Source organism: Falco naumanni, chromosome 13 (assembly GCF_017639655.2).
Source record: "Falco naumanni isolate bFalNau1 chromosome 13, bFalNau1.pat, whole genome shotgun sequence".
NCBI lineage: Eukaryota > Metazoa > Chordata > Aves > Falconiformes > Falconidae > Falco > Falco naumanni.
The window spans coordinates 24138359-24156362 of NC_054066.1; the positions used below are offsets into that span (position 1 = coordinate 24138359).

Consider the following 18004-nt stretch of genomic DNA (forward strand, 5'->3'; position numbering starts at 1 on the left):
TCCCAGGCTTTCTGCGGGCACTGGGGTGCCCCTGCCCCTGCTGTGCTCCCCGGACAGGAGCCCTCGTGACAGTAACTGTTGAGCCTGCTGAAAGGATGGAGCTGTGGGAGAGCACGAGACATGCAGATGCCACGGGCAGTTGTATAAGGTGCACAGAAATGGAGAAAATCAATGCCAGGAGTTGATGTCACTAGTTCAATGAAAGGAAGAACACTTAACAGAACCTCTCCTGATTTTCTGAGTGAGTTTTTCCTCAGTGCAGCCTAACCTGGGAAACGCGGTGTCATGTGGTTTAAGCCTAGGATTTGGCTGGACATTAATAATTTATACTTTTTCTGATGCATCGCTGTTATTACAGAGCTAGCTGAGATGATCAAGCAAGTTGATGCAGAAAGTTCCTTGCTTTCCCTTTGAAATGAAGGCGTTCCTAAGCCACAACCAACCCCCTGCAGGTTTTTGTAGCTGGAAAGTGAAATACTGTGTGTTTTCCCTTCTAACGTACAACCCGAGTGTACGAGTCCTGTGGTCACTGGCACTGGGGAAGTTTTCCCTTTTGGCCTGAAGCTACCTGTGCGCTGTCGCTGCTCCAGCTGCCCTGGGCAGTGGTTTTCTGTAGCTCCAGGGCTGGGCATTTTGCATCGGGTGTGCGAGGTGGGGATGGTTGGGTGCCACAAAGATGCTCAGAGGGCTGGAGCACCTCTCCTGTGAAGACAAGCTGAGAGCATTGGGGTGGTTCAGCCTGGGGAAGAGAAGGCTCTTATAGCAGCCTTCCAGTACCTAAAGGGGCCAGCAAGAGAGCTGGAGAAGGGCTCTCTACAGGGCCATGTAGCGACAGGACAAGGGGTGATGGCTTTAAGCTGGAAGAGGGTAGGTTTAGATTGGATATTAGGGAGAAATGAGGGTGGGAGGTGCTGGCCCAGGCTGCCCAGAGCAGCTGTGGGTGCCCCGTCCCTGGCAGGGCTCAAGGCCAGGCTGGACGGGGCTGGGGGCAACCTGGGCTGGGGGGAGGTGGCCCTGCCCATGGCAGGGGGTTGGAACTCTGTGATCTTTAAGGTCCCTTCCAACCCAGACCAGTGTCAGGTGTCGCAGAGGGAGTGATGACAGCTCTGCTCCTCCTTCCTCCCCAGTGCCCCGTGGCTCTGGTGCACAGGTCCCTGAGATGTCACTGAGAGATGAAAGCCATGCAGCTACATTGACGCTGAAGAAGATCGCTGCAGACATGAGCAACATCATCGAGAGCCTGGACACCAGGGAGCTCCACCTCGAGGGGGAGGAGGTCGATGCGGAGGTGCTAAATGACCCAAAAGGCACTGGTGAGTTGGCAGCTGTACGTTCTCACCTCTGTCCTGCCTGGATTTAATAACCTATAATCTGCTGACAGGTAGGGTACAACCTCAGCGGTTTCACCGAGCCCTGCTGCTGATCCTGGCTTATTTAGGACCAGGAGGCATTACCCTCAGCGCTTGAATTCTTCAAGTCGCCTCCCTTCTGTGAAAGTTTATCTCCAAGCTCTCTTAAATAAAACCTGGTATATTTTAGTGGAATTAATGCTGCCATGTAAATGCTCCCATGTTAAAGTATTGCAGCTGTCTGCTGGCTTTCATGCCCTCATTGGTTGTTACGAGGCTGTTGAACTAATGGGGTTTGTGGTCCTTCCAGCGTGCATTCCTTTCTCTGCCATCTATCACACCCATCCGTTCAAAGAGCCGGCCACGCAGACGTACCTCACGGGATGTCCTGTTCGAGTGCGTGTGTTGGAAGTGGAACGCTTTACTTCCACAAAGAAGGTCAGAACTTCCAGAAATTTTGTTTAATTTCTGTACAACTGTATTAAAATGCTTTTTGAGGGTTAATTCTGCGGGTGCTTGTTCGTGGGCTGCAGAAGCAGGAATGCCTGTGTCTCAGAAAACACCCAAGAGAGAAGGTTACCTGTCTATGAAACCTGATAAAGCAGAACGAGAAATTGTGAGACAGAATGATCCTCAAGTAAAACTGAATGAGGGCCCTTTAGGTGAGCAGCTGCGAGAAAATGACTGTTGCAAAGCCGCATGCCTTGTGGTGTTCTCCTCTGCAGGTACCAAGCCCCAACGTTTACACCATCGAGCTGACCCATGGAGAGTTCACCTGGCAGGTGAAAAGGAAGTTCAAGCACTTCCAGGAGTTGCACAGGGAGCTGCTGAGGTACAAAGCCTTCGTGCGCATCCCTATCCCCACCAGGAGGTGAGTGCTCAGCCCTGCAGACGCCGTGGGCTTTGGGAAGATGAGGGCTTCTTTTAATAGCACATCAGTTTGGCTTCACTCATCCCATTTACCTTGCTGTAAGGAGGAGAGGGCAGGAGAATTTAGCCTCTACAAATATTTAGCAGCTATAATAAAAATATTTAATCTCTACGTAGTTAGCAGCTGTAGCCTAAGTGGCGCAAGCATCCCTCTGCTGACGCAGAGAGCATGTGGGTCCCAGGCCATCAGCTCTTGAGTTGAATTTGCCTTGAATTTGGGGAAGAGTTAATGTTGTAAAAATTGTTGGTGCACTGTGGCTTTCTGCAGGCATGGGCTGGGTGTGGGCGGTACGGGGGTCCCTGGCATGGGCTGGGTGCTCGAGGTGGCTGGAAGCATAAGGGGAAAGAGAAGCGGTATGGGTCAGCGAGGGCCTCCTGATGCGAAGAAATGCGGGGAGATGATCATAGGAAGGTGAAATTATGAGGACTTAAGGGCTGGGGGAACATGATGCAGTAAAACTAGGGGTTTAGGCTCCCTTTCTTTGTAAGGGTTAAAAGAGGACCCTCAAAAATCAAACTCTTATATTTATCTGTTATATTTTAATTTGTGAGCCAGTTGGAGCATACTGGCTTCTTAAATGAATCCATGCTTGCTTTTTTTTTTTTTTCTTTCTTTCCTGCCCACCCATCTCAGTTTTTAAGAGCTTGGATAGGAAAACTAAAAGCATTGCAGAAGGGTTACGTATGGAGGCATGCACATGCTCGCAGCACTTAGCCTTGACATCGGGGTTTGGTTTTCCTTCCAGCCACACGGTGAGAAGACAATCCATCAAACGGGGAGAACCGAGGCAGATGCCGAGCCTGCCGCACACCGCGGAGAGCACGGTGCGGGAGGAGCACTTCTCCAGCAGAAGGGTAAGCGCCTGGCTCGGTGCGCGGGGCCGGAGGCATGTGCTGGGGGAGGTCCGGCGGGCGTAGCGATGCCAGGCAGTTGGCTTCCAAAGCCACACGCTGTCAAAGCCCTTGCTTGGTTACCGTTACGGTCTTTTGCTTGGCAAACGTGGGCTTTGACAAGTCCAGCTTTAACGCTAAATTCTCCTCTGAGCCAAGAGGAGGAGGATGCTCCTGGGGTTCGTACCGATGAAGTTTTCCTCTGCCATGGAGGAAAACCATGATGCCCAGAGTGGTGGTTCCCCTCCTTCCACCTGCTCCAATGTAAAGGTAGCAGAGGCAGCTCACAGGGCCAAGCTGTGTGATGGAGGCAGCCCCACAGCCATCAAAACCTGAGAGATTCAGTCCTGTCCCCCTCTGAAAGAGGAGATGACAGTCAGGCTCTTGATGCAGAAGTGGGTAATTTTAGCCGAGGCACACGTGTTCTGTGTAACTTCATCAGATGTTAACAGATGGGCCCTTCTGTGGAGAGGGTGGATGTCTTCCTACCTCTTCATTGCAGTTTTGCTATTTGTGAGAAAAAAAAAACCAAACCCAAAAACACACAAAAAAAATCCAACCAAAACCACCACCACCCCAAAAAAAACCCAAAAACCTCTGTAACCCCCCATGTTTGTTCACCCTGTGCTTACCATCCTTTTTCTGCCTAAGGCCCAAAGGGCTGTGTCTCATGGCTGCGGCGCAGATGACCCTCCCTGCTGTGCACGGCTTTACTGCTGTGTGGGAAGTTTCAGGAGAGAGATGTTCATTTAAAAGAGGAAGAAAACTGTTTTCTAGATCCTTTTCCCCATCCCCGCCTTGATTTCTCTGTGGGAATCCCACAGCTTTCACCATGGGGATGCGTATCCCTGCTGCCCAGCTGGAGAGCTCGGTGCTGGGACACTGGCGCTGAGAAGGATGAAGGTCCCCATGGCATTTTTCTGTTTTCTTTGCGTCTTGCAGGACTCTGCCCAGTTTCCCATGCCCAAACTGCCTAATCTCTTCTTTGTCCAGTTACCATGAGGATGGGAAGGGATTATCTCTCCTCTCCTGGTTTCTTCTCTTCTCCCCTCCTGGCTGGGGGACGCACAGGCTCTCCAGTGAGTGGTGGCCTGGCCGCTGCCTTCTCCGTGGCTTTGGGACAGGGCAGTGTGGTCACTGTGCTCCTCGCCCCATGGACCTGGTGTTTTAGTTAAATAGGCTCTCCCGGTTTTATCTGAGGCTATGTTTTCTCACGAAGCTAATTCATGTGGGTCAGAAACAGGGGGGACGTATTTTGTATTTAAAATTGTTCTGAAATCTGGGCTCGGCCAAGAAAGTTGACCTCTAAAGCAGCAGTGCCAAGGAACAGCTCTGCTGGTAGAAGGTACAAACACGGGTCTGTGAACAGTAAAGAACCTGTGATCAAACTGTTGATGCTGCTGAGCTATAATCTTCCATGAGCACATAATAATGTTTTATTTTTCCATTCAGGCTGAAAAGCCTGTCTGATTTCTTGATTGCTTCCTAATGCCAGACAGTTGGATTGTGGGTTTTTTTCCTTGAAAACTGCCGCATCTTACCTTAAAGTTTCAATGTTTTAATTGTAGAAACAGCTGGAAGACTACTTGACAAAGATTCTAAAAATGCCGATGTACAGGAACTACCATGGAACAGTAAGTAGAAATCAGTTTGCTTAAACTCGTAAAGAATTTAATGAATGTTGAATTCATTGGTAGAAGACGTGCAACTTATGTAAGAAAGCTTCACAGCCATTTTGCAAGCGTTTTGTCTTAGCCGATTTCTCCAACATGGATGTAATGCGAGTAAAACCAAGGGAAGAGAGTGAATGGCTCAGTCTTACAGGTCACGTAAATATCACTAACATAACAGTGATATATCACTGTGGTAGATAACACACATGTATCACTGTTATAACACAGTGCTAACCTCCTCAGGACAGTCCAGCCCAGAAAGCTGATTGTACATGTATGATGTAGTGAGTTTCTCTGTAAATCTGGGGAGTGTTTAAGATGATAAGTGGAAGTTTTAAATACTGAAACAATTGGAGTCCAAGCCATACGTGTAATCGCTCCTTCAGTCTGGGCTTTTTGTATGGTCCAGGGTGCAAATACATCTCGGGTTCCTGTGCGGTTTCACTGGGTATCACTGATATTGACTTTGTATGAGCGATACCCGTTCACCTCTGCAGGTATTTCGTCACTTCCAAAGGGAGACAGTAGTTGGCTTTTTTCCCCGAGTCAGTAATCTTCCTGAAACGAGGGGAGATGTCAAATCCAACCTCAGGCCTATTTTAAGCAAAAATAGTTCCTCTGAAAGCCATCCTCAGATGTTTCACCAGTAGTCCTCACCTGTCAGCCACAGCTGTAACATCTAACATGGTAATTTATTTCCCCTATTCTTGGCTGCACAGTGTCTGTGTAACTCCATCTTTTGTATTACCAGCAAAACCTGAGGCACACACCGAGTAGCTGCAGAGCTCAGTGACGTTTCTGAGCAAGGGGTGCGAACTGGGAACACTTGGGTTTCAAACAAGCCAGAAATGTAGCCTGAACATAGGGTGTCTGTAGCAGCCAGTTCTTCTTTTTGACTTTTGTTGTCTTGCTTGGGTGGGTATCCTGCTCTTTTGAGGGATGCCAGTCGTGTAGAGATGTTGGGCAGCTCCTAACTGGATGTGGTGCCCCCAAACCGTGCGTGCGCGCTGCAGAGCTCAGTGTGTTGAGCGTTATAAGGGACAAAGTGCTCAGCCAGGGCTGGCCATCGCTGTGGGTTCCAAGAAGTCTTCAGACTGGGGCTGAAGGAGCTGTGTTCCTTGCGGAGTGCTGCTTGTAGGGACAGGCTGTGGAGCCAAGTCCAACGCAGCCGAGCCGCGTCAGCCTGCGTGCGGCAAACAGCCATCTTTTGTTCCGAAGGCAAGACTGGGATAACTTGGCAATTCTGATCACTAGCATATGCGGAGCGGGGGAGAGTGATTTTACAGTGCAGATCTGTCTTGTCACTCTTAGGCAGGCGTGGCTTTTTTTTCCAAATATTTTGGAGGATTTCTGCTCCTGTAAGACCGTGGGTGATCTTTTGCCCAGGCTGTGATTCGAGGCAGGCTGCTGCAGTGGGGGCCGGCGAGGCGATGAGCGGTCCTGCCTTGCCCGGGCAGCTGTGGGGTGCTCCCCTCCTCCTGTGCTGAATCGCCCTTCTGTCCCCAGCCCCCGGAGCCAGATGTCACTTTGCACATAAATTCTCAGTTCATTGTTGGCTTTCACTGGATTTGGCCGCAGCGAAGCGTTCAGTGAGGCTTCAGTGCCGCCAGTGGTGGTGGCACTGCGAAGTGCAGTGGGTCCTGCAGGTGATGCTGGAAGAAAGCACTGGGAGAAAAATGTTCCCTTAAAAAAAAAAAAAAAAAAAAAAACCACACCAAAACAACCCCCACCATTCTCTCAGTAAAATCTGAATGAAGATTTCTGGCATTTTCCTTGGAACTGTTTGTCCCCCTTGGAACAAAAGGAAGGCTTTGCTCTTCCCATGGTTGGGAAGTCTTTTGCTTAGATGCTGAAAAATGCTTAATCTCGGGCACGTTGTATTCCTCTCATCAAGTCTGCACACCGAGGTGCGTTTTAAAATCCTAAATTCTTTGTGAAGTCAGACGTGGAGTTGCAGTGGCAAGCTGCGACCTGCCTGATGTGTAATCCTTGGTCCTCGTGCAGAGCCTGCTCGGGTCAATCACATCTCCTTGGAGGTGGTTTTACATCTGACCTGCACGATTCAATTCACTTTTTTTACTTCTTTTATTTTGCATTTGTGGCTAATTTGTTATTTGTCAGTGAGAGGATCCCTGCTTTGTACGCTGTCTCGAGCAGGTGCTGTGCATGGGGAGAGTCGAGCTTGTAGTGGTTTTGTAGACCTGAAGCTCCCAGCGGGGGGAGGATCAGGTCCACGGTGACCACATGGCACTGTGGAGGTTGTACACCCTCTAGCCTTTCTAGGTGACACTTCTGCAGGCTGTGGAAATAGAACCTACCGAAGCATCATCATTTAGAGGTGTACTGAGTGGCCCTTTGAATGGTATCTCTGACTTACAAAATTTACAGCCTTCTCGCGCTTCCCTGAATTTCCCAGCCTTCATTGTAGCAGAGTATTTTGTGTGGCGTTCACAAATGGGTGGGTAGCTGCATCGTGTTTTGTGACCAGACATCAGGCTTCATAGCCTTTCATTTTTTTTTTTTTTTTTCTTTTCCTTTTGGCTATGTGACTTATGATTAAATCTCATGTCTTCTAGTCCCTTCCAAAACCTTTTTATAGTACTTCTGGGCTGAAGTGCTTCAAGACAATTTATGTTTAAATGAACGTTGTGGGAATCTCAGTGTGTTAATTGTCCACACTTTTGTTCTGGGAAATGGAAATTGGGGAATATAGCCCAAAACCATCAGAAACAGGGCCTGTGGGTTTTATCTTATTCCACATAAAAAAATTATTAATTGGACCTTTGCATCATTATTTTTTTTTTACGAGCTGCAATAGTTGAAAGATGCCTAAGCAAAATAAGAAATTAGATTTGGTTGAAGCAGGGTGTCTGTGTCTGTAACATTTTGCATGAACTTTAGTGAGCGAGTCTAAAAACCTCATCGTAGGTGAAAGCAGAACAATGTAAGAACAGCTGGGGTATGTGAGAGTAGCTGCTGTTCTGCCTCTGATATGGCACTTGGATCTGCAGACCATGGCAAAGGTCCCTGTCCAACCCTATGGTATTTTTAGTTCTTGCACTTGAACTTCAGCATATTTAATTTTTAAAATTTGGGTTTAGATTAAGCCAGGGTTTTTTGTGTGAGAAGTAACTGGCATCTTTAGCTGAACAATATTATTCTGAAGGGTGGTGTAATTTCATTTTATTGCCAGGCATAGCTGCTAATCAACTCTGTACGGGTTTTTAACCCACTAAATTAAAAACAAAAGTCGAAATGAAAACGTAGTGAGGAGCTGCTGAATTCTTTCTGAAATGCAGATGCTCTGTGACATTTTTGCTTACATAAATCACATGTGCTCGACATTGCTGGCAGAACGGGGCAGTTTAAAACCGTGGCTCGTGCACCTTGCAGCTGGCTCTCCACCTCATAGCTTGTCTTTCTGCAGCTGATCGCTCCCGTCTGGGTGCTGTTTTGTTGTGGTTTTGTTGTGGTTTTTTTTTAATTGCTACAACAATGTCATTGAAACTGCATTCTCTAAGCCTGTATCTCATACTTAAAATATTCGGCTGTGGATCACTCTGAAACCAGAGCGGGGTGCCAGCTCCCCGGGGAGGCAGCTGGGCCATGCAGGAATTCCGATGTGAGGGAGATGAAAGCGTCTCGCTGCTCTGCCTTCCCCTCCTGGTTTGTCTGTGAGTGACGAGCACCTTGGATGAAAGGCAGTGTAATGGTAAAAATAGCTAATGCAGCAATAATAATAATAACCAATCATTCGATCAGATGTTTTCCATTGCACTAAGGAGTTTTCCTTCTAACTGATGGAATTTATTTATGCGTTGTTTTTCTTTTTTTTTTACAAACCAGTGCTTTTAATTGGCACTGCTTGATCAACGTGTTGGATGGGCTCCTGTCACCATCTTTGCCATTTCAAAGACTCCTTGGCTGAAGAGCAGGTGGCGATGCTGCCAGACAGTCTTCCATTTATGTATTAGTAATTCTGTTTCTGCAAGTAATTTTTCCTCCTTTTTGCTTCTTCGAGGACAATTATTTCTCTGCATGCAGTGCTTCTCAAATTGCTTCCAGCTTTCTGGTCACAGCCAACATTTTCGAAGGGTTTTGATACTCATATATGCATTTTTTGTGTGTGCCTGCTGTGAGAGAGATGTCTGGGTTTCTGATTCGGCTGGTGGGGGATGCCAGCCGTTTTCTGAAGACATGAAAATGGGAGCCAGGGCAAAGAACTGGCCTGAGACTTCACTTGAGATGGCTGATAAGAGCTTGCAGGATACGCTGGGTTTTCAGATGTCCCCCATCCCACTCCAGGTGTCACTGCAGAAACAGCTGAAATGTTCATAGGTCATGCCTGGTGCTTTTCCAGAATGAGTGGTGAGCACAGCGATAGCAAGATTGATAGTAAAAGCACGGAATAACGTGTTCTAGCTGATTTCTGAAAACGGGCTGAAATCATCCAAAAATGAGGGCATTAAATTTGCCTCTGCTGAATAGAGGTTACTTTATGTCCTTGGGCTACTCAGAAGAGAACAACAGGCCTTTTGTTCTTCTTGGTGACCTTACTGATGTGAGAAGTTTGGGAAGGTCCCAGGAGCAGCAGAGTGTGAGGACGGGGAAGGATCTTCTGCCCTGCTGCAGCTTCTGTGGGGCAGAAGTGATGGTGCTGGGAGGGCAGCCTGAGCCGTCCTCACCGTAACTGCAAGGCACGCTTTTGCCCCAGATTTACTGATACTTTTTATTACGCTTAGTATTTGAAAATATCTTTGAGACTTACAGGTCTACCCATGTAATTCCTGTGCAAAATGGGATTTTGTGGATGAGGCCCCTGAGGTCAGTTTGCCAAAGAGCAGGTGACAGTGACCACCGTGGAGGAGAGCCCTTCCTTGGGTGCTAGCACCTGAGCCGCTCTGGGGAACGGGTGGGCATAGCCTGAAACTGGCCCGGGGCTGTCTGATGTCCTCACTGCGGTCAGGAGCACGGGATAAATCCTGGACTTTGGCCCCAGCAGCTTCGTTGCCAAAACATGTGGTTAGAGGGTTCTCCCCGGCTTGCTGCCCAGCCAAAGCGGGGAGCAGCTCCTGCCCTCGGCACTCATCCTGCACTCAGACAGTTTTATGTGATGATAAACTCCAAGTCCTGGGTGCAGAGAAGCCTCTGCCATGCAAGGCAGCTCCTCCACAGGGCTGCTGCTGCCCAAGCCCTGTCCTGCACGGGACGCGGGGCAGGTGTCTCTCCCTGCCAGCGGGGCCCAGGGCTAAGAACCAGCAGACTGTCAGGAATGTCCTGCTGTACAGCCAGGAAAAGCCTGCTCGGCTGAAATTGCCTGGTGTCCTATTTTTAGAGGAGAATGTAATCGCGCTGTAGCTTTGCTTGTCATTACGTTCCTTTGCGCTCTGCCGAAGCAGGAGGAGGCACGATGCGGCAGGTTGCTTGAATCTGAGATGTGCTGGGAGACCTGCTAGTGTGGCACATGCGCTCCCCAGGCCGTGCCTGCTGTGGAGCTCTTTGCAGACCTGCAGAAGTCATGGAGAGTGCTTGAACTTGCTCTTCTCCTACTCCACTGTGACTTTCCTGTGGGTTTTTGGCTCCCGATGCCAGACGGGGTAGTGGCATGTGCACAGCGCTGAGTCAGAGCGACCTGCTGCTGCAGTGGTCCTGGAGGATGCTCGTGGGTTGAGGGGCTGAGCCCCCATGTGGTGTGTGCCCATGGGGTGAGGGACTCAAAGGGAATAGGTTGCTCCCAGCTCTGGGGATGTGTGCTTATTCCTTTTCCAGCCTTTTTGTGGGTCACTGGAGGAAGGAGAGGGTTCAGGCAGCCAGCCAGCCAAGTTCCACAGACACCCAAGCACCAAACTTGAGTTCTTTTTTCAGCCAGTGATCCAGGAGGAGGACATGGTTTAGTGGTGGACTTGGCGGTCCTGCGTTAATACTTGGACCTGGTCTCTAAAGGTCTTTTCCAACCTAAATGATTCTGTGACTCTGTGCTAGTGGGTCCCTAAAACACATTTGATTTTGAATGTCCTGGTTGCCTGAAGTGTGTTCTCCAAAGCACATCTAAAATAAACAAACAAAAAACCCCAACCAAACTACTTTTCTTGGTTGTCTTGAAGCTGCTGAGGTGATGGTGGGTAACTTTTGCTCAGGATCTTCTGTAGGTTCTGGTTTTATGACAAGTCACTTTGATGAGGCAAAGTATTTTGTGGATTTCAGAGTATGAAAGATGGGGGAGTCTTTTTCTTTTTCCCCAGATGGAGTTCATTGGAGTAAGCCAGCTGTCGTTCATCCACGACCTGGGACCAAAGGGCATGTAAGTTGTGAGCTGTGTCTTTGTGAGTTACAATTCACCAAGAGCACGGTTTTATGAATAAATCTTGTTGAAATTAATAGCTTTCTTTTCTCGCCAATAGCTAACTGACTGGGCAATGTTGTACCATCCAGATAGAAGAGAAGATTAATATTCAGACAGAAATGCTACAGCTTTGGGAAACAGTTTTGAGGGCGAGGTGCTGGCTGCAGCTCACGGGCTGGCTCGCAGGGTTTCTCCCCTTCCCTCCCTGCAGCCTATTTGGTCAGGTTCAAGACCTGCTTGTTCTTCTGCTTGTGCTATAAAACAGGGCCCTGCATTTCTTAAATCTGCATGATTTCCTGCCGGAGGGGTAGTTCTGCCCTTCTTCCAGATTTCAGGGCATGGCTGGAGGCACCAGGAGCCGTCCCTGGGCACAGGGTCTGGGGGGTTCAGCAAACACCCTCCACCTGAGAGCCCCCCACCTCCAGATGAGCCATGCCACCCGTCCTGACGGTGTTTCTGTCCTTGCAGAGAAGGGCTCATCATGAAGCGCTCCGGGGGGCACCGCATACCTGGCCTGAACTGCTGCGGCCAAGGAAGGATGTGCTACCGATGGTCCAAAAGGTACTGCTGGGACGGGATGGGGTGGGATGCTGCGTGCCCCCTGGGCATATGTACAAACCCCCTCATTTGTCTCTGTCTCCCAAAAAGTCTAGGAGGTAGATTCTTGCTTTTTTGCAAAAGCCATGGATTTTCAGGTCCATCCCTCCCTGTGGGGAGGATGCTGGGGTTTTTTTCATCTGCTTTGGAGTTCATAGAAGGGACCTGTTGCTCCAGAGGAAAACTGGGATTTCTGACTGCCTCAAGCTTGCAGAAATGGCAGTGATCCCCCAGTCTGTGCCCAGCTTTCCCAGCTGCGGGAGTGCCCACGGGGCTCCATGCCTTCAGGAGGGGACATGGCCCTGACCAGATTTCAGCCCAGTTTTCTGAGTATTGCTCCCTCAAAAGAAAAGAAAATGCTTTTCAAAAGAAAATCAACTAATTGAAACACTTTCTGGACTGCTTTGGAGATGGATTAAATCATCTGCAGCATTAACCTGCAGCAGTTAGGAGCTCTGTTTGGTGCAATTAACCTTGGAATTAAATACATCACCTCTTCGTTACTACTGCACGTACTTAAATGCTGGTGTTTTCATGGGAGTTTTCACAAGCCACCCTGTTCCCCTGTCCCTTCCCACTGCAGACAGACGTAACCTACTGTCCCCATTCCTTTACCTTCTGTGTTAGATCTCAGCGTTTCCTGAGGCTTCAGCGTAGGAGGCATGTGCTACGGGGTGCGGGGGGGGATGTTACCAGCTGGCATCCAAAAACCACAAGGGGTATTGCCTGGACCTTGGCCTTCCCAAGCAAATCTTTTGTTTTGAAAATTCAAATAGTACATATCTGCCTTAGAGCAACGTTTTTTGGTCTGTAGGAGCTTCCCTGAACGTTATTCACCTTTGGATTTTACCATCGCCAATGGGCTGTCATTAGTTTTTTCTTAAAAATTTCTGTTTGCCAACAAAATCTTTCTGCATTCTTGTGAAGAAAAGGTTCTATTTCTTCGTAGTCTTTCCGACATTCCTTAACGTAATTTTACTGACCTCTATAATGAGTGCACAAGGAGATGAAGATGTGACCTTCTTTCAGGTCAAATCATTGAATTGTTTCCAATTCTTTTTTTTTCTCTTTTAAAAAAATGTCTTTCTCTTGATACCCCTTAGTTAACTCTTCCCTGCGTTATGCAGAGCTCAAGCTTTACTGGGGAGAGTCGTACATCCAGCTTCGATGGCCCCACCGTAGCCTGCTGGTACTGACAGCCTATGCATCAATAAATAAGCAAATAACAGGAATATTTCCCAGCAAGGGTAATTTAAGTGAAGGATTTTAGGACACGTCACACTGCAGACAGAGGTCCCCCCAAGCGTGGCACAGCCTGTGGGCAGCCTTTTCCCACAACAGCTTTGCTGCGGGCATTGGGCTTTCTACACGCCACGTTCATTTCACTTATTATAGCAGGTTGGGTGCGTTATGGCCTTGGGGGCTGTGGAAAGGGATGCAGAGGAGAACAGCGGGGTGATGCTGAGCATGGGCAGGACTTGTTGGGCATGCAGAGCTGCCTGGGGAAAAACAGAAAGGGAAATGCTTGGAAATGTACCCTGTGAGATGTTCGGGAGTGAAATTATGGGCCAGATAGGGAGGGGAGGTATTTTGGCACCAAATGAGGGGTGATGCTGGGATAACTCTTTCAGGGCCCTGAAAGAAAAGAAAAAAATATGGGATCTGGCAATAGGTGAGGAGCTGAGGCTGTTACTAAAGACACAAGAATGAACAGATTTTTGCAGTATTTTCTGTTGCTTTGTGTGTTTCTGAGAATGCAGAAGAATGAGGCGAAGGTCTGGTGGCTGAGACCTGTGTGGGACAGAGGAGGCCGGTTACCCCAGCTACGCCGCAGGGGGAGAAAAAATTAGAAATGCCATTCACAGTAAAAAATGTGGGTTTCTTCCTAGAGTTGCCTTCAGGCTATGGTATTTTTGTAAAACCTGCCGGTCATCTCTCATCGTGTGTTTCTAACAGGGTGTCGGTTGCTTGGCAATAAAATCTTTCCGAAATGCCTTGTTCATCTATTTTGATAGGAGTGAAAGGAATCCTAGCATCATAATTTATGTTAGAAATGTCAAGTGACTCCCGTATAGCAAACAAGCTGAATAAAAACCTGGGGTGGAGGAATGCTTCTTGCACCTTGCCTGGTGCTGGGGCACCCAGCTGGGAGGTTTGTGAGCAGGGAGGTTCTCACTGATTTTGTTACACAAGGAAACCTACGTTTTCAAAGGCTTCTGTGAAAAGGTCATGCAAGTAACTCTAAAAGTCTTGTATTGAATTCAAACTCATTATCCAAGTTCATAAAATAGGTACTTTTCCTGCTCAAGAAAACCGTACCCTGGACTAGCCACTGAAAATAAATTTTAGCATTTGGTTGAACGCTTTCCTTTCCCTGGTGAGGATTTGCACTTGTTTTGAAGGAAACCCTTTTCCATTTTATTGACTTTTGTGGTGGCTGGTGTTTTGAAGACGGGCATGGGTGAGGTGCCAGTGCCGTGGTCGCTGTGCCCGACAGGTGGCTGGTGGTGAAGGACTCCTGCCTGCTGTACATGAAGCCTGACTCGGGGGCCATTGCCTTTGTCCTGCTGGTCGATAAGGAGTTCAACATTAAGATAGGCCAGAAGGAAACAGAAACTAAATACGGGTTGCAGATTGACAATCTCTCCAGGTAAGCAATACAGACTTGATTTAGACCCTTCTCAGTTTGCTTTTGCTTTTAAGGACGACACGATGCCCCTCGCTGGGCTGAGGTGGTGCGGCTCAGCCTCCCGCAGGGCTCAGCTGCTGGTGTGTCGATACCTGCTGGGGATTTGGCCTCTAATGCTGATCGTTTCCGATGTCTTAATGAGGCATTTGGAGCCTCAGCTGCTCTCTGTCCACCCTTGCGGTTATTGCTGGGGCCTGGGGGTGCGGGGTGCATGCTGAGTTGCACGGTCTGGTTTTGCAGCAGTTGTCTACGGTAATTTTCTAGGTGTTCTGTGCCTTTTGTGCTGCAAGCAGGGACTTGTTCTTCTCCACCCCAACTGGAGTATTACCCAAAAGGCATGCTAGATGGGATAAAGAGATATTTCATATTTTTATAGTGGCACACAGTATAAGTTTGTCACTTTTTAAAAAAATACAGCATTAGCTACACCCCCTGAGTTAAGCCAATGCTGTTAATTTAAGTGTGGGGTATTTTATTTTATGCTTGGCAGCGCAACACTGTGGTAGTCGTTTGGAGCAGCTCAGTGCTGATGTATTCTTTTGCAAGCAAAACAACAAAGCAAAGTCCTTATTTTTTGCTTAGGCAAAATATGACTTATATAGGTGCATTTATCAACATATACAGAGAGCATGGAACAGCCCATTTAAACGTAAGCGGCTCCAGCATCCTGCCCCATGCATCATCTGTTTTACAGGTCGCTGATTCTGAAGTGTAACAGCTACCGACATGCCCAGTGGTGGAGGCAAGGCATAGACCAGTTCATTCGGAAACACGGCAAGGACTTCCTCACGGAGCACCGCTTTGGGTCTTATGCAGCCGTGCAGGAGAACACGCTGGCCAAGTGGTGAGGACCATGGCGAGGCTGCGACTGACCCTGTACCTTGGGTGCCGTTACCCGCAGCAGCAGTGGCACACACTTGGCTGTGCTACGCCGGCTCTGACGGGTAGACCTGGTAGCGTTTGGAAGCGGCAGAGGCTGTCTATAATAAAAGAAGTTGCAAAGAACGAGGCTTTCTTCACCAGGAATGGAATAGCAGTACTGGTGACAGGAGTGCTTTGATCCTGTTACGGCTTTGCATCACAGCTAAAATAGCATTTTGCAACATTGAGTTTCATTTTAATTTGAGCAGGTTGGGTATTTATTATTGGAAGGATAAAAATGGTATCTTGATGCACATATAATTGGCAGGCTTCTTATGAGTTAAAACCAGAACTGCTCTTCCATTAAGATGTTCTTGGCTTCAATTTTATCCCAGTTTCTGATTCTGGAAATGCTATTTCCTATGGGTTCAGGTCTTTGTGCTCTGGGTTATAAACTCAGGGTAACATATGTGCTATTGAAAATGTCCACCTCTTCGGCTACTCCCGTCTTCATAGCTCCCTCCCAAAGCAGCTCTGCTGCAGCCTGCCCTGCTGGCAGCCTGCAAGTGATGGTCTGATCATGTCCTTCATGCTCTGAAATGCAAGATATGTCCTGCTCACTACATTTGCAAGGCTGGTTCTCATTCTGTAGCACAGCATCGCTCTTCCAGGCATCACGGATGTGTTCGGGTGCAAAGGGCACTCATTGGGTTGAAAAGTAGCGTCAGATTCAGGCCTGGCAGATTGGCTTCACGATGAAAGAGAATCAGCCAGTGTGAATTTGGGTATAGTCTAAGAATGACTGGGCTTTACGTACACAGCAGTCCCATGAGAAATCCTTCTGTCTGTAGTGTAACCTGGTTGCACTAAGCCATTCCCAGAAGCATCTCAAAAAATCAATTGTAGCGGGAAGCAAACCCTCTCAGTGCTCTCACTGCAGCTTCTGCCTTGAAGCAACTGCTGCCCAAATAGTTTCCATAAATCAAAGCAAACCCCACTCCACCATCCTTTCCTGAGAGCCAAACCTAGCTCGCTCGCCAAGCAAAACCCGAGAATACTGTGTGCGCTTGGCAGAAGTACAGAGTAGCACTTAATAATCTCTTATTGTGCTGTTTCATTAAGCTACTAATAGCAGCATGGAATTCTCCCTGCATGTTGTCCTAATTCTTGAAACTGGGTTTGTGTTTGCTTTTGAGAAGAGAACCTAGATGGCATTAGCACAGAGCCCCACCGGACTTTGTTGATGAAGGGGGAGGAAGCCTGAGCCCATGCGCTGTGTTTGCTTTTACAGGTATGTGAATGCTAAGTGGTACTTTGAAGATGTCGCGAATGCCATGGAAGCTGCGAAGGAAGAAATTTTCATCACAGATTGGTGGTTCGTACTTAAATGTTTGATGTTGACCAGCCGTGTCTCTTGGAAGCTTCCCGACAATGCGGCAGTGTTGGGAGGCCCTACAGTATGGCAGCTAGCCGTGTGGCCAGATGGTTTGGCAGCACACCCAAACATCTCCTTGTGCTGTACTCAAAGGCCTTTTCAGGAGGGCTGGCAGCAAAAGCGCATGCTTGGAATCAGCAGTTTGGTTGTCTCCTTCCATGGAAAGGCCTGAAATTGCTTGAAGGCACCACCTGAATTGGAAATGTTACGGCCTGAGGCGCTCATCAGGAGCGGAAATCCCTGCAGACCGGAGGGGCACGGGTGGCTTTCAGTGTATAAGGGATCGTGGATGCTCAGATGCCTCCAACAGTGCTTTTCCCATGGGATCCTGCATGGGATCCTGCTTTCAGCTGCTCCTCACTGTCTTGGGAAGCCTCATGCCAGCAATAAGAGCATCTTGCTGGGGGGGTGTGTGTGATTTTGCTCTGCTCTTACATAGGCCATACAATGGGGGGGGGGGGGGGGGGGGGGGCGAGTTTTTGTTGCCCCTTCTGAGCTATGGGGACCTGGCTCTGTCACTTCATAACCAGTAATTCAATACATTTATGCAGTGCGCTGGTTCCTGCTTGAGGCAGAAAAAGGGTGCTCTCACAGACTGGGGGCAGGGTTTCTTGGCAAGATGCCGGTTGCAGCTGCCTATGCCCTGCCTTTGTGGAGTTCAGTCTGGCTGAGCCTGGACCTTGGGGTGGGATGGTCGGGCAGGCTCCCAAGGCATGGCTCAGATGTCCCCTTTAACCTTGGGCACATCTCTGTGCTCCTGTTTCTCCATCGCTAAAATGAACCTTTTGCTGCTAATCCCCTGCCTGTAGGAACTGGGAGGATTCGTTCTTAAGTGCCAATTATTATGAGAAAATGAAATACGATGTTAGCATTTACTGGGGTAAAACTGGTTTCCTAACATGAGCACAGATAACCCCAGGGCTCCTGGATCCCCACGTGCAACAGCAGGTAGCAATGCAAGAGCAATGCGGACCTGTTATTTCTTACTTAATGATTTATTCAGACAATTGTTAATGTATCTTGGAATTCCAAAACTTATCTGAAACTTGGAATTTCAGATAAAAATGCTGTTGTCAGAAGCATGTTTTTAGGATGTAGCAATATGCTTTATCCAAGCACGTGGTACAAAAGTAAAGGAATGAAATTCTGTCACCTTGCTTTGGGAGAGGTAGATGAGATTGTTTAATTGTTCCTTCTAATCCTTAAATCTATGAATCAATAAAATGTCCTGTTGAG

At 48.3% G+C, this 18004-nt stretch overlaps 1 protein-coding gene across 6 annotated transcripts in view; it reads left to right on the plus strand.

The window, feature by feature from the left end:
* PLD1 (phospholipase D1) overlaps positions 1-18004 on the plus strand; it is a 75742-nt gene that overhangs the window by 25687 nt on the left and 32051 nt on the right. For all 6 annotated transcript variants that reach the window (XM_040612826.1, XM_040612825.1, XM_040612829.1 and 3 more), the window contains 10 exons: positions 1128-1313; positions 1660-1787; positions 2075-2220; positions 3026-3134; positions 4739-4804; positions 11086-11144; positions 11655-11747; positions 14281-14433; positions 15167-15316; positions 16625-16708. In XM_040612826.1, coding sequence (XP_040468760.1) covers positions 1160-1313; positions 1660-1787; positions 2075-2220; positions 3026-3134; positions 4739-4804; positions 11086-11144; positions 11655-11747; positions 14281-14433; positions 15167-15316; positions 16625-16708 — 1142 coding nt within the window. In that variant the 5' untranslated portion in view covers positions 1128-1159. The remainder of the gene's footprint in view (positions 1-1127; positions 1314-1659; positions 1788-2074; positions 2221-3025; positions 3135-4738; positions 4805-11085; positions 11145-11654; positions 11748-14280; positions 14434-15166; positions 15317-16624; positions 16709-18004) is intronic.